The sequence below is a fragment of the Camelus ferus genome, chromosome 8, assembly GCF_009834535.1.
Source record: "Camelus ferus isolate YT-003-E chromosome 8, BCGSAC_Cfer_1.0, whole genome shotgun sequence".
NCBI classification, from domain to species: domain Eukaryota; kingdom Metazoa; phylum Chordata; class Mammalia; order Artiodactyla; family Camelidae; genus Camelus; species Camelus ferus.
Window position 1 is genome coordinate 15,583,251 of NC_045703.1, and position 16,564 is coordinate 15,599,814.

At 36.3% G+C, this 16,564-nt stretch overlaps 1 protein-coding gene across 4 annotated transcripts in view; it reads right to left on the reverse strand.

Annotated features, from left to right (window-relative positions):
• The window catches only part of COL12A1 (collagen type XII alpha 1 chain), a 112,727-nt gene that overhangs the window by 82,884 nt on the left and 13,279 nt on the right, over positions 1 to 16,564 (reverse strand). For 3 of the 4 annotated variants that reach the window (XM_032484479.1, XM_032484477.1, XM_032484476.1), the window contains exons 6-13: positions 14,569 to 14,832; positions 14,234 to 14,398; positions 13,389 to 13,562; positions 10,542 to 10,832; positions 9,523 to 10,125; positions 8,052 to 8,324; positions 5,863 to 6,135; positions 3,656 to 3,928 (exon numbers count right to left, since the gene is read on the reverse strand). The exons of the other annotated variant lie outside the window; for it this stretch is intronic. In XM_032484479.1, the coding sequence (XP_032340370.1) occupies positions 3,656 to 3,928; positions 5,863 to 6,135; positions 8,052 to 8,324; positions 9,523 to 10,125; positions 10,542 to 10,832; positions 13,389 to 13,562; positions 14,234 to 14,398; positions 14,569 to 14,832 (2,316 nt within the window). The remainder of the gene's footprint in view (positions 1 to 3,655; positions 3,929 to 5,862; positions 6,136 to 8,051; positions 8,325 to 9,522; positions 10,126 to 10,541; positions 10,833 to 13,388; positions 13,563 to 14,233; positions 14,399 to 14,568; positions 14,833 to 16,564) is intronic. 4 annotated transcript variants of the gene reach the window in all.

Genomic DNA, 16,564 nt, shown 5'->3' on the forward strand with positions numbered 1-16,564 from the left:
TTCTTAAAAACCTCTAACCCATTAAATCATCCTTCAGCCTCAAAGCCTGTGTGAGATTTCTTCCCTAATTGTCACCTCTCTGGTTTAATTTAGATTTTTCTCTGATAAGCCATTAATTTGCAGAAAAGAAAATATGAATTGCTGTTTGGTGATTGTGCTAAAGTTCCCTGGAAACCTTAGAATTGTTATACCCAGAATGTACGATTTTTCAAATTATGAGGCAGCAGTAAATCTAGGAAAATACAGAGGCCTTATTCAGTCCATCCTGGAGAGGCCCATGTTACTCAGCATCTTGCAGAAGAAAGCCTGTGATGTGCTTGAAAACTTCATTGTAACAAAATGTCAGCTGAGTTAGCTTGGTTTGATGTACAGGAAGCCATTCATGTCTTGGACACTGGAGGGTTGCTATAGCGATGGAAACAAAGGAAATTCTGAAAAAAAAAATCATCTTCTCTATAGGCAAAAACAACACTCAAAAATAAAAGAAACTTATTATTCCAAAACTGAAGTTTCCATTCATTTGTGGTAAATCTCTGAATTGAAAATGGGCATTACTCATTTTGTGTTTTCCTCTCTGTAAACGCTAACAGGGACAACTAAAAGTTCTTTCAAGACTACGAGTGCATTTATGTGTACAGCAGTGTTTTCGTAATTACATTAAATCTACTTTAACAACAACAACAACAAGGAGGAAAAAACAATGTAAAGCAAACCTAATAGTTTGTGCTTAGATTCTTCTGAAGTTTGGATCTGAAATAGTAATAAACTCTGCCTTTGTGATTCTACTGCATCCAGTACTAGAGCCAACCATGAACTTCCCCAACGCCAATGCTAATAAATCTCCCTTCCAGGGACAGGGGAATTTTCTGATCATTGGCTGCATTTCAAGAAAGCACTAGAAAACAGATTCAAGTTAGGGATGGTTGGAAACCACACTAAATATTTTTTTAATTCTTTTTTAATTGAACAGGATGCACTTCAGTCAATCTATAAAATCTGCAACCCACAGAATGCCCTCGCTGGCTGAGCCATGCCTCTGGATGGAAGAAACATTCCTTCAAGGTCTGCTCTTACCACCTCCTCTCCCAAGAGAAAAACAGATTAGAAAAACAGCAACCCTCAAAAGCAGTTGCCTGGCTCTGTTTCTGGGCTTTCCATTCCCTGCATTTACCATCATATCCTATTCCTGTATATGGTATGTGGATTTGGCTGAGTTAATATAATAAAATGAAATGGAATAACCAGGAGCAAAAATCTTCTATTATTTTAATTTAGTCACAACTATGCTTTCACATATCTGTCGAGTTTACCACACATGATGCAATGAAATAAACATGTTAATAAAATCAAGCTGGCAGCATTTTCTGCAATCCTTTACTCTAGTAAAGAGCTTTGGTGTAAATGGGAAAAAAAAATTATTATTACAATTTAGTTATGAATTAACTATATGTTTAAACTAAACTTGCAAATCATCTAGTTTTCCTCCTTCTCAGGGAATGGAGAACAGTAATTTTTTAAATTTCTTTTACTACCTGTATGTCTCCCTTTGAGATAATTTCTGATCAGATATGCATGTGTGCATGTGCATTCAAGTTGGTAGATTTTCTATACCATTTAGCAAAGCTATCAAATTATAAACAAGTTAGCTATACACTTGGCCTAGAAAAATCATTGCCCAATAGAATGTATTTACTGTTAAATTAAAATGCATATTTTATTTTCTAAAAATTGTTATTATACTATTCTTAGCAAAAGTGCATTAATTTTTAGATTCAAGATTTTGAATGGGTATGAATATATTTTTTAAAGGAAGAAATGGAGAAGAAAATCAGAAGGTTAAAAGGTACAAGGGAAATAAAAATATTAAATTTTTTTCCAAGATATTCCTTATAAGGGAGAAATTTTTGCAAATATAAGTAATCTACAACTATTCCATTTAAAAAAAGCTCAAAAGTTTACCCTTAAAAATCCTATGAATAATCTATATTGGAAGCCTGTATAAGGTACATGAGAAAGAGAATTTCAAAGGTCAAAAGAAAAGGTCAAACTTCTCAGAAATTCTGACTGTTGCTCCAGATATAAAGATCACATACTTTTATTGTTTGAATTATGTCTCTGCAGTTAAGATAATTTCTATTTCTACCTCTTATTATCTCCAAAACTTTAGTGGAACCAATCAATATCTTTGAAATACTTACAAAAGCTGTATTTTTAAATATCAGTCCTAAAGTTAACATTATTTTCTCTTGATGAATTTTATATACATGGAGTATCTTACAGTTCCCAAAGAGTTTCACTTACATACTCCTATTTGATCTTTGTAGTAAGTTTGGGAAGAAGGGAAAGCAATGATCATTCCCTTTTTATAGATGGGTAAACTGAGGCTCAGAGGGGCGAAGGGATTATTTCCACGTCACATGGTTAAGTAATCCAAGCAGGACTCTTCTGGCAATCAGTATTTTACACACTGGTATTTAATTTTTCATTTAAATCTTCTAATTATAAATTTCACAGAGTAATGGACTTAAACTCTTGATCAGTATTAGAGATAGAATTTAAACTCTTGATCACTATAAGAGATGAAATTTTGATTAGAATTTTTTGTCTATTATTTTTAATTCTTAACTAAGTCTTTTAAGTTTTAATCAAAACTGCCTACTGTAGGCCTTGTGCCTGCCAATTATAACATCTACAGTCCTCCAAACTCTTGGAGCCACTAAAGTTGATGGATATTTTGCCTAATATCACTATGGTTTCACATTACAAAAGGTACTTCAGATTCATTTTCTTGCTATAATTATTTTAAGTAAGTCATAGAAAAGATGATGAGAGAAAGGAAGTCTATATCTGATCTCCCACTGAGGCCCCCACTATGGAACTCATTGTAACTATCCACTGATAATGGCTTTTTAACATAAAAATCCATTCTCACTGTGGCTGAGTTGAATTTGTATTTTCTCTCTCACACACAGCTTACTTTGTAGTTGTGGTGGGTCAGATCCAAGCTACCATTATAGTTAAAGTATCCTGAGACATATGAAGCCCTCTGACAATAAACTAAAGAACCAAGGAACAGCCTCAGTCTTGCTGATGCTTCTTCCTAAGAACTGCATTAACTTTGAACTTCTAACACAGACCTGAATTTTTGAGGTCATTTAGAAAACAAACAAATAGAAACTTGGATGCTCGTATTTCTCAAGCTGTTATGAATGCTTATGTGCATAGTGCATGAAAAGAGGCTGAGAGTCAGAAAAGGGTTCCCATCTGCTCCTGGGTGGTGAAAGAAGCTGTTATCTTGAGCAATCCAGGCCCTCTTCCTCCATAAATGTTTCCTAAGACCCCTTCCCACTCTGAATGTCACACACTTATTCTCTGTTTAAGTAACTCAAAGAATTACAGACACATTTCCATGGCCTTACTATGCACTCAGCTCCCCAGTACAGTTCTTCCTAATCGAGTGTAATTTCTTTCAGTAGCTTAACGTTCTACATCTCTGAATAAGAGGTAGTTTTATGATTACTTATTTTTCAATATAAATTCCTTTTAAGAGAAAGGATCACACATTCCCAGATTTCATTCTCTGAAAACATTTTAAGCTTCCTAAATGCAATCACAAACAAGCACAGGGATTTCTATAAAATATGACAGTGATTACCTTCAAGCGTCGTTCCTTCTCCAAAAAGGGCATCTCCAGCCCCAGATGCATACAAGGCTGTCACAGACAAGGCATATTGTGTCCCTTCGTTTAATCCTCTCAGTACGGTACTGGTTGTATCTCCCCTCACAGTGACCTCTTGAGTTTCACCTCCCGCCACGGGGGTGTATGTGACGAGATACTGTTTCACTTTTCCTGGTGCCCCACTCCAAGATAATTTCATAGTTGATGTCGTAGGGTCAGATACTCTTAAGTCTCTTGGGTTCCCTCTAACTTCATTAAAAAAACAACAACAACATCAAAACTCATTATTTAGTAAAATGACTTCAAAAACATTTTGTTGCTTTATATATATGTGTGTGTGTATCTCTAAATTGTGCCCTGCACGTTAGTAGAAACAACGCAAAAGACATTTAACTCCTCTTCCATATTTACACAGGTTAAAATCTTTCATGTTACCATCTTTCAGGTAAAAAAATTACATTACATTGAACAAAGCCCTATATAATGTATATATGCTGATTAGTATCACAATGGAGATTTTAATTCCTCTAAGAAATCTTCAATAAAAAGGGCTTGTTGGAGTAATGTTATGAAAATCTAAATGTGGTGGCCAGGAAATACACTGATGTGATAAAAATAATAAATGATTTTCTTTTGCAACTATGATGTCTGGCCTTTCATGACTTTCCTAGGAGAGTGGCCACGTGGTCTCTGAAGGGTCTCAAGGCACCCAGCCCAGTGACTCTCCCCACTGGGCACACACTTGCCAGCCACTTTTATCCCAGAAAACAGAAAGATGAGGCATCACTGGGTCTTTTTCTGATGCTCAGCACAAAGAGCCCTAGAGTAGGAAGGGTAAAAAGTTGTGACTGCCCAAAGGGAAGAGAGGAGGAAGACAGTAGGTGAAAGGAGAAAGAGTCTCTGAAGAAAAGGCAAATTATCTAGGCGCCACCAGGAGGTAAGTAGTGAAGAGGGTGGAGCCAGAACGGATGCTCCTTGGGAGTGTCTGCACCAGGGCAATAAAGTCGACAAGCTCAGATTTACAGCTCATTAGCAACATGACTCAGCACTATTATTTAGTTCCCTTAGCCTCAATTTTTCTGTCCAACTAGGATAATAAAAGTAACGACTTCACAGTTTCTATGCAGGGATTAAATGAAGTAATACACAAAAAGCTCTCTGCACAGAACCTGACACAAAGAGGTACCTAATAACTGTTCGTTATTGCTAATGTGTTTTTCTTTTAAGTTTAAGATAAGGAATAAAATGAAAATTACAAATGCCTTAATTTTTCTCAATGAAATAACGTATTACACATTAATAATTTGCAACTTCAGCCAAAAAAAGAATAAAATAATGCCATTTGCAGCAACATGGATGGACCTGGAGATTGTTATACCAGAAAAAGAAAAATACCATATGATACCACTTACATGTGGAATCTAAAAAAAAAGACAAACAATCTGATTTACAAAACAGAAACAGATTCACAGATATAGAAAATAAACTTATGGTTACCGGGGAGGAAAGGGGTAAGAAAGGATAAATTGGGGGTTCAAAATTTGCAGATACTAACTACTATATATAAAATAGATGAACAATAAGTTTATACTGTATAGCTCAGGGAACTATATTCAGTATCTTGTAGTAATCTATAATATGAATAATCAGAATATGAAAACAAATATATGTATGTAAATGTATGACTGAAACATGATGCTGTACACCAGAAATTGACACAACATTATAAACTGACTATACTTCAATTAAAAAATGGGAAAAAAATAATAGTTTGTAGCTAAAATCAGAATCTATCCTGGGAGCCTAATCACTCCATTTAAATAAAAACAGGTTAATATTTTTAAATCTTCCTGAAGAAATAGTATATAATCTATTTCAATGGTGCATAACAAGTTGATTTTTAATCCCTAGTCATCCTTCAATTTAGATTAGAATATTTGGCCATTATTATTTTTAAAAGACTATTTAGACCATATCATGGCATTCAAGTTCTACTGATACAAATAAATGTCATGAGTAAGTCAAATATTTGAGTAACCCAAGTCTACCAGGATTACCGTCTAAGATACTTAGATAATTGAGACAAAATGTCTCATGGCTCATAGTATCTGGACAGTTGCCCAAAGCCTTGCCTACACTCTAAGATTTTGGTTGTTCCCAAATGGTGAGCATATTTCCTCTACCTTCTTCAGTGGCTGCATTTCCAGTCAACGGAGATCCAGGTCCTGAGAAATATTCAGGAATTACAGATACTTCGTATTTTGTGTCTGGAGTCAGGTTCTCCAGCGTTCTTCTCCTCTGATTGGCTGGAGTGGTGACTTCTTTGCTTTCTCCACCAGCAACTGGTCTATAGATGACTCGATACCTTAAAACTCTCCCCGGAGCCTGAGTCCAGGTAATCTTAAAGCTATCTGTAGTCTCATCGGTCACCTTTAAATTTCGAGGTGCTCCTTTCACTGAAATTTAAAAAATAATAAGTTGACTGATTATACGTGAAAAATAAAAAACTAGCTTTTGATCACTAAATTAGAACATTTCTCTTAGCAGATCCATGAACAGTTTTTTGACAAACATCCTAGTTATGGCATTCATTTAACCAGATATTAACTAGATTCTGAAACAGCAAACAAATACTCTACAATATCCAGAAAGAAACTAAGCACTGTCAAATTTTTAATCAAATGAAGAGGTATACAATAGTAAACTTTTAAAATCATAGATACTCTATTAAATTGTAAATTAATATTGACATAAAATTCAAAAAGAAAAACAATTTGTTTCATCAAATATAAGTAACAAGGCTTTTACTCTTACAAGATTTTTTCAGAAAATAATGCCTAACACTCAGGTCTACCAGATTTACCCACAAACTGTCTTATCCCATCAGTCCTACAAGTAAATTTTTTATCTGTATAGTCATTTGACTTTGGAATAATTAAACCAAACAATTTGAAATTTTCATTAAGCCCAAATGAGAACATCATTTGGCTTTGTGGTTAGTGAACATGCTTCAATGACTTATTTAAAGGGCAAATTGTTCATAGGGACAACACATTCAGAAAAGATGAACTAAATCCACTGGGGTGAAACCACAATGCAATATATCTGCATGTACCTCACACAGAATTAGAAGATAATCTAAATGTCCAACTCATCAATAAATCATTCCAGGGAAAAAGGAATTGTGTATCTCAAGAAGAGAAAGAAACAGCAGCTGGCAGACTTACACCCATGATTCATTTTATATGGCAAAGAAAATGACTAAATTAGAATGAACAGAACTGACGGGTTTGAATACTAGCTCTGAAGCTTAATTTGTGTGTAATTTTGAATCTCAGATTACCCAACAGTAAAATGTGACTATTTATAGGGTTACTGAAGTGGTTAAATGAAGTAATCTATGGAAACAATGATCATAGCTCCTGACACATGGCAGAAGTTCAATATTGCTCGTTTAATGAGGCTAGTGAATCAGAAACTTCCTTATTGACAAAACAAAGTTTAAATCTCAGATTTCACTACAGACAATAGAATTGGAAAGGCATTACCAAATTCTCTTGGATAGTGCAATGACCAAAAACCGGAGTGTATACAAATGTAGTTGGCGCTACTCAAAAACTAAGTGAAATACGCCAATTGCAAAAGGACAAATGTTGTATGATTCCACTCATATGGGATGGCTAGAGTCATCAAATTCATAGAAAGAGAACGTAGAATGGTTGTCGCCAAGGATGATGGGTTTGGGGGGAAGGGAAGCGAGAACCAGGAGTTATTTTTTAAAGGACAGAGAGTTTCCATTTTGCAAGATGAAAAGAGTTCTGGAGATGAATGGAGTGCTGGCAGCACAACAATATGAATGTACTAATTGCCACTGAAATGTACACTGAAAAATGGTTTCAGTGGTAAATTTTACGTCATGTATATATCTTACCACAGGTTTTAAAAAGAAAAAATTGGGGTAATAAATCTTTGTCATCAGACGTTTGGCAGTTTCAGAAGTATTTGAATGTGACACTGTTGAAACGTGGGACAGAAAATGATGGATAAGCAGTAGTTCCAGAGTTAAGTCCATAAAAATTAACAATTCTCTATGTCTCAACCCAAATTCATCAAAATAAATCTAGTGTCTTTTACTTAAATGCTTTTTTCTCTTTTTAAAAAGTTTTATATGGGGGAGGGTATAGCTCAGTGGTAGAGTACGTGCTTAGCATGCACAAGGTCCTGGGTTCAATCCCCAGCACCTTCCTTAAGAATGATAACAATAAAGTAGATGAATCTATTACCCCCTCCCTCAGATGGTTATTTCAAATGGAAACTTTATTCTACAATCAACTGCTAGTTTGGGAGAAACAGTGGAGGAAGCTTTCCGCACCTTCTTCAGTGGTCTCCTCTCCAGCCACGGGAATGCTGAAGCCATCCTCGTACTCTGCGGTCACATTGACCAGGTACAGGGTCTCTGGCTTCAGGCTGCTGAGAACAACGCTGTTGCTCGATGCTGGCTCCACCACCGTGACCTCATCATCTGAAGCAGCCTCCTTGTAAGTGATGTGGTATGAAAAAACATTTTCCCCAGCAGGAGACCAACTGGTTTTGAAACTGTAAGAAGTCACCTCAGAAAAACTGAGATCCTTGGGAGGCACATAAGCTTTAAAAAAAAAAAAAAAAAAGGACATAGTTAAAATTTTAAATCTATAAAGCAAAACATGGATCCAATGACTACACATTTTCTGAAGTGGTTTCTATTCATTTGGGAGAGCAGTCATTGAGACCAATGTACAGGGTAAATATTGCACCCCCGTGACCACTGAAAGTCTCTCACTTACAGCCCTGCAAAGAGGTCCTGGTCATTTGTCTTGAGCATTCATAATACTAAGTTATGTTGTTTCAATAACTAGTTAAGACTGAATTCGAATTTTAAGCTTATAAAGACAAAGCAGAAATGGAACAGTCCTGTCCACAGCTGAAATATTTAAACAGTATCAGATCTAAATTGAAACATCAAAATGTTCCCACTCATCCCAGGCAGTCAGATATTAACATTTGGTGGTAGACAGATATTTCAAGGTAACAATTATGCAATTTTTCCTAACAAATGAATATTTATTGAACTAAACCATAGGAAGAGGCAATGTTTAAGGGACACTGACTATCTTCAGGGGACATACAATTGAATTGGAGAGACAAAAAAAGTGCAAAGTTATTAACAGAACAAAGTAGTATATTTGAATGCCAAATGGCTAAAAATGATGTCTTATAGCATTAGAGCTGTTAAGAAAGGCTTAGGTGGGTGAGTATAGCTCAGTGGTAGAATGTATGCTTAGCATGCACAAGGTCCTGGGTTTAATCCCCAGCACCCCCACTAAAAAAAATAAATAAATAAATAAATAAATAAATAAGGAATTCCAGATGTGAGGAATGCGGCCCATAAAATGGTACAAGAAGGAGAATGCATAAGGAGGATTCAAAAATCCAGGACTATGTTCCAGTCACCTTTGATTCAAAGGAACTAACTCAGCATCCAACAGATGGTAGACACTCAATTAGTGGTCACTGAACTGAATATGACAGTGGATGGAGCTGGTTCCTGGCCCTGCTTGAGGATCTAAGATCAAAAACATCTCATGACTCAGGATAAACAACTTTTTTTTACCAATAAACACTTGATCCATACCCAGGAGAAACTCATATCTCGAAGCTAAATGAGCTAAATTCCATAGTTTTCAAAAACATAGGAAAGTTATTTTTTCCTCCGTATAAAAAAGAAAAAAGACAAAGCCACAATTTTAGAGCCAAAAAGGCTTTGTTTATGAAGAGAGAACTTTTACTCGACAAAGTCTACTAACCTTTTTTCTTTATAGCTGCCAATTCTTGCTCAATTCTAAGGCAGATAGACTGTGTGAGTTCAAAAGAGATCCTCTGAAAAGCATCAAAATCTTCGACTGTAAACACATGGGTCTCAGCCGGAGGAGAGGCAATGGCTTCTAGTTCTGAGCGAACAGCATCCTTCACGCCAACTGCGAAGATTTCAACATCTGAATTCCTTAGCTTTATAGCAGGGTCTCTGAAAGCATCTGAAGATTTCCCGTCCGTGATAAGAATCATGACCTTTGGTACGTTGCTTCTTGAACCCTTGCTCGGCACAAATATTTTTTCTCTGACGTAAGTCATTGCTTTCCCAGTGTTGGTAGACCCTCCTCTGTAGGGAAAGGTGTTTATTGCTTCAATTATATCTTCAACTTTGGTGAATTTTTTCAAAGTGAACTCAGTATGAGGATCCCGGCTGTACTGGACAAGACTTATCTGTACCCTACTCGGTGAAATCTCAAAACTTTTTACGAGAACTTCCAAAAAGGCTCTAACTTTAACAAAGTTTGCAATTCCAATGCTATAGGAACCATCAACCAAAAACACAATATCGGCTTTTATATCCACACCACGTGAGCATTCTGTAAAAAAAAAAAAAAAAAAAGCCCATTAAAGTTCAACAAATATGAATTAATCATTAAAATACAGATACAGCCATTCCTCTGCATCCTCGGAGGACTGGTTCCAGGACCTCCCTCCTCATACCTAACTTCGGAGATGCTCAAGTCCATTCCATAAAGGGATGTCAGGCCCTCCGGCTCTGCGGATTCCACAACTATGGATTCAACCAACATCAGACAACACAGTTGGCTGACTCTGTGGATACAGAACCCGCTGATATGGAAGGCCAATGGTATCTGGTTTTCTTAGTAAGCAGATGTCTTTAGAAGGAAACTATTGCAAGTATTTTGTTTAAAAACTCAGTCTGAACCAGTAACATATCCCAGCAAATGGACTTTCACATATTCCAAACCCAGTGATATACCTGTTTACTTACCCACTTGAACTTTCATTGGCTGAGTCTTCTCCATTATTGAAACGGGTTCACTGGAGGTCAGTCCCTTCATGGCCGAAACACTGATCTGGTATTCTGTGTCTGCTGAGAGGTCCCGAACACTGAGCGTGGTCGTCTGAGGCCCCACACTCAGAGCATGCTGCCGGCTTCCGGCAGTCATGGGTGTAAGGAGGACTTTATAGCCAGTCACTGGGCTAGGAGATGGACTCCAACTTAGCTTAACGTATTTCGATGAGACTTCCGTCGCAATCAAATTTGAAGGAGGTTCAATAACTACAAAGTAGCAAGCAGAAGAGAGATTAAAAACAGGGAGATGCAACCCTGTGAATCATGTCTTTATCTTTGCATTCTCAAGTCTCCTTATTCAAATTAATCATGAACGCATCAGAACGAGTTTCCCAGTCCCACTTCCACCTGCATCCATCAAACTGAAAGAGACTCAGTGCCTGATTTTTAATCAGAGAGATAAGAAGTTAGGGAAAAAGAAAGTCCTTGGAGACATTAATGATAGGATATCTGATGCCTAATTCATCTCTGGCTCCAAGATTTTACACTTGTTTTGGTATTTCATTCATTGCATTTATTCTCAGGAACCAAAGGAGGCACTTGATAAGTATTTGCTAAATCAATGACTTACTCAATATTTTAGAAAGTCTTCCTCTTTTAGTAATACTATAGGCATAATCATGTAATATTTAAAAGGCACTTTATAATCTGCCAAGAAAGATAAAGAATTCAGCAGTTCTTACACGACAGGTTCTTACAATTGTAAACAATCTTATTTCCACTTAACTTCAAGGTAAGAAAAAAAGTTCAATTATGTTCATAATGCCACCAAACAGAGGTGAAATAATGGTTTACAACGTGCACACTGGCAAGCAAACAGTCTAAAAAATATCTACCCTTACTCAGTGTAGGAAGTCATGAACCTAGCAGATAACATAAAGTATTTTAAGACATTTCAGACCAAATCTTCAAAGTTTTAGGTTTGTCAATGGAATCAGTTTCCAGAAGATATAGTTCTAAGTTTTTATAAGTCAGCCTACAAGAGTGGATGAAGAAATATACACAAGGTTACTCAACGTCTTCTCAAAAAAAAAATGTAGTCCATAAAAATGAGGCCTAGAGAAGTGAGCAGCAGCAGCAGGAGGAGGAAAGCAACAGTTGTACCACCTGCAAGTTTGGGCAAAGCTTTTTTGTTGTTGTTTTTTTAATAGCACCGTGAATGCTCGCACATCTACCACTTTGATTGAACAACTGAAACCACCATACTTTAAACACTTCAGAGGCCTGTTTCTAAATATCTTTCAACTAAACACATCCAAATACGCATATATAAGAATGAGAGATGATGGTCTGTGGTACTTTTTTAAAATTTTTCCTTAAAAATATATTATAGCTTTTCAAGCTTCACTAAATATTATTCCACAGTATCATGTTTAATGGCCCCTTGGCATCTGTTGTACAACTGTCATAATCAATTCCCTATGGCTGGACATTGGTGTTATTTCTAATTTTTCATTATAATGAAAAAAAATTAATGGAATTCATGTGTCTTTTTGCCTTTGGGTAAACATCTCCTCGGGTAAATTTCTGTTCTGAGGATTGAGGAGTTAAAGGACATGTGCATTTTATACTTTGCTTAGTTTACTTTAGAGGCCATATTAGTGGCAGACAGCTCTAAAAGTCTACTTTTTTTTTTTACTATCCTTAAATCATTAAATGATTTTTATTTTGCATTCATTTTGTGTTCATGTTTTCTTCCTTCAACATTTTCTGTTATCGAAAATCTATATCAAAAAGGGCAAAGCTTTTGAGTGATGCAGAGACAGTGCAGGGTGCAGAGGTTGCAGGCAAATGCCAGCAAGAGAGAGAAGGTCCCAAGGAGCAGCGTGAACACCTGCAAGGCAGCCCAGGCCTTGTACACAGAGAGTTCCAACCGAGGCAGAGGGAAAGTTTGACCTAACCTCACACATGCACCCTAGTGAAGATGAAAAAGAATCCAAATGTTTCAAAAGACTGAGTAAGGAGAGGTTGATCAGGGGAAAATCAGGCGGGGATGGATTCTGTAATAATACAGAGCAAAAAAAATCAGACATTAGGCAGTAAAACAAAGAAAGAGATTCAGAGCCCATGAAGTAATAAGGAGTTCAAGAAACAGAATTAGGTCCAGTGAATATTGCCAAAATATTTGGGGCTTGGAGATTAAAGAATTTATATGGTTGAAGATGTAGCTACTTAGATCTTATCTTTAACTTCTTTGATTTCATCATTGACCCATTGGTTTTTTAGTAGCATGTTGTTTAATCTCCATGCTGCTGTTTTTTAATGCTTTGTTTTTCTGTAGTTGATTTCTAGTTTCATGGCATTGTGGTCAGAAAAGACGCTTTAAATAATTTCTAGCCTCTTAAATTGGTTGAGGTTTCTTTTGTGCCTGAGCACATGATCTATCTTATCTTTAATTGTCAATTCTCAGGCTAAGAGGAGAATAATCATGGAAATTGTGACTTCTTAACATCCCAAAGGATGCTTATGAAATGTCTTCTCTCTCTCCCATGTATTTAAAAGCAATGACTGATAACATGGGAACATGTTCCAAATGTGGGAGGATCAAACTGACTGATCTTTGAAATATTCTTAAGAGCTTTGGAAACATGATGCAGAGAATGGTGATGGAAAACCTTTTTCCTTTGCCATTTAATAGAAACAGTGCTGTTGTTAGTTTAAGTTGCAGAATGCTAAACTAAATGTGCCCCTGCCCGTAAAGCTGTAAGTGCTCTCAAAAAATGGAAAAGGCAAACACATGGGAACACTTAATAGTCCACTCACCTTCTTCTCCACTAACCAATTCGCCAAGCTGTTCATCCACACCTGAGCACACCTGGGAGATGATCTCATTCTGAATATCCACAATTGCATCGAAGTTGGCCACATTGAAAACATGATTTAGTGAAGGTGTGGAGGCAATCAGTTTGAGTTCTTTGGCATCTGCAGCTTTAATACCTTAAAAAAAAAAAAAAAAAGAACAGGGATATATTGAAACGGGAAATGGGCTGAACTGGGGAGTGCTCTGCTTTCTTAGTCTCTCACAAGTGAAGACATCATCAAATCCTTTCTCAGCCTGAAACCAGAACTGCTTTGCTTCCTAATGAATGTGCAACTGACAAAAGCATTTTATAATTTCCCAGAAAGTGGCCAGCCAGAGAGGCAAACGAATGGTTGGTCAAACAGCGCAGGCTCTCATCTCAACCATGCCATCTCTTGTCCCTGCGATCTGTAAAGAGAATACTTTTTTCTTCCAGAGTCCTGAATGAGCCCTCCAAATTCTTCAAGTGTTACATAATAGAGGAAACACATTAAAAAATACTTACTGATAATACAAGGAGGACCTTTATTAGAATCATTGGCCCAGCATTCTTTGAAAAGAAGAAGGTTGACAAAGAATATGAATACCACCTTACTTAATGCATATGCTAAAGGACTTACGTAAGAAAATGAATGAGCGGAATTTTTATGCAAAAATTATTTGACTTAATAGTACACTATAAATGCAGTAAACACTGCTATCTGTCCTGGAGGAAGTATCTTTCCTTGAGAAATCAATCCTTCATCTTCCTGAGAATTAAGAATGAAAGTAGTTCTAAAAAGAAAATAATTAACCAAACTTGACCTACCCAAAGAGAAAACTTCAACCCCAATATTTCGAAGCTCTCTTGCTGGAATTTCCACTTCGTCCTGGGATTTGCCATCCGTAATAATAATTGCCACTTTAGGAAAGCCAGCTCTTGCACCAGCAGATTCCGTGAAAGTATTTTTAATTAAGTAATCAATGGCATCCCCTGAAGTGAAAAAGAAATACGTTCAGTCACTTTGCACTACACAACCAAACTCAAAAGCTACGTGATTAATTTCAAAGTTGTTAACATACGATCATTGTACAATGCTTAATTTCTTTCCCAAACAGATATGTCATTTATTTAAAATAATAACAAAATTTGTAAAAACATACCTGTCATTGTGTTGCCACCTTTGTACGGGATTCTTTTAATTGCAGCAAGCAGCTCATCCCTTTTGTAGAACTGATTTAAGTTAAATTCCGTCCTGGTGTCAGAGCTGTACTGAACAACTCCAACCCTTGTCTTCTCTTCCCCAATGTCAAAAGCAGACACAAGAGCAGCAATAAAGTCTAAAATGTACTTGAAATTATTTCTTCCCACACTCCATGAGCCATCCACAAGGAACACTAAATCAGTCCAGGCACTGACAGAGCATTCTGAAATACAGGTGATAGATTTTTTAAATGACACAGTGTGAAATCTATCTAGCATCAAGGAGTACAAACTAACATTGCAATAATGGTGGCTCCTAAAATCATTTTGTTCATTAGAACATTTCAAATTGGCCTTCAACTACAACTGACATGCACAAAAGAATATCAAGTTTTATTAGCATACATAAAGCATTTTCAGTACCTTCATGAAGATGCATTTCTGCAACTGTATGTCTTTAAATTGCTGTATGAGCTGTTACACAAGAAGAGTTAAGTAGATATACGACCTACTCTCCGAGGGCATGTGACCCAAGGGTTTTTGCTATGGACTTATCTATTTATATAAACTATATTCTCACTCTTTTCACCAAGTAAAAATTATATAAGACATCCAGGAGACACACAAAAGAAATGTAAGCAAAATGTTTTCATTCTTGGTATTTTGCAGTCAGTGAATACAAAACAATTGCTGTACCATTTAAGCAAATGTAGTAGGGCTGAAGGAAAAAGCGAATCTTTGAACACTCTCCTGCATTTTACAATAGAATTTTGTCCAAAGTTTGCAGTTGGTCAGTTTAGAGGGGTAATGGAATTGAACAAAAATAACAACAAGCATAAATATGATGCAAAGTAGCCACAAAATCTTGTTGTCCTGATTGTCAATGTATTTAAACTTGATAACTAAAACCTACTTTTACTGAACAAAAAGGGGGAAAGCATTTTAATTCTAAAGTAAAAATACACATAGCATCCTTAAATTACTAAAAATGCAATAATTGGCTTTTATAACCAAATACAGTATTTTTTCCTTCTCTCTGTGGTCAGGAGCAGGGGGAACAGGTTGGTTTTTATGAAAATCTATATTAATAATGCAAATCTGAGTGAATTTTTCGAAGGCATTTTTGTTCCTGTGGTTAGTTGGTGGATAATAAAAGAAGTATTTGGCTAGGAAGAGGAGGAAAGGGTCTTGGGAAAATTTGCAAACCAATACAAGTTGCATGTCTCAATAATTTTTGCACACTATTTAATTGGCCAATTTAAGTCTATTGAAATTTAATGTTTGGAATAATCCTTTGATTTAGAATAAATATTGATGATTCAGAGAAAATATCTGCATTGTGACTGCATACTATAAACTTCATTTCAGATTATTAGACATCTGAAAGTATGATAAACAGTGAGCTAGAGGAAAAAATCTCCAGATAAAGGGAACTTTGGATTCGCAATCTTTTTATTGTTATCATGGGTCATAAATCCAATTCACAAGGTGCCAAAATTAGGAGTCCAAGAAACCCCTCAAGGCCTCAACCCAGTAACTCAAACAAAGCAGTGTAAGACAAAAGGGGGCTAGAAACTGCAAAACCAGACTCGGTAAAATCGCTTTCATTTGATTACAAATACATCAACTTATCAGAGACATCTTACAGAGACTCTGGAAAAGGTTACAACTGCATGAACTAAGCCCATGTAAACACCCTAGGAATGAGCATAACATACACAGAGACCTAGAAATACATTTTCACAGCAGTGGAATTGCTTAAAACACTATGAGGGCATCCTTCTCATGGTCCAGCCTTGTATTTCTCGTGTATCTGTAGGCTACCACCTATTTCTGCAGTTTGTCTTTGAAAATGAGTTAAGTCCAATGAAGAGCTCTGTTTTTCACCTACTGCCAAAAATCCTGCAGGGAAACTTGAACACAAACAATTCAAAGATTCCCAATAAAAAGAATATT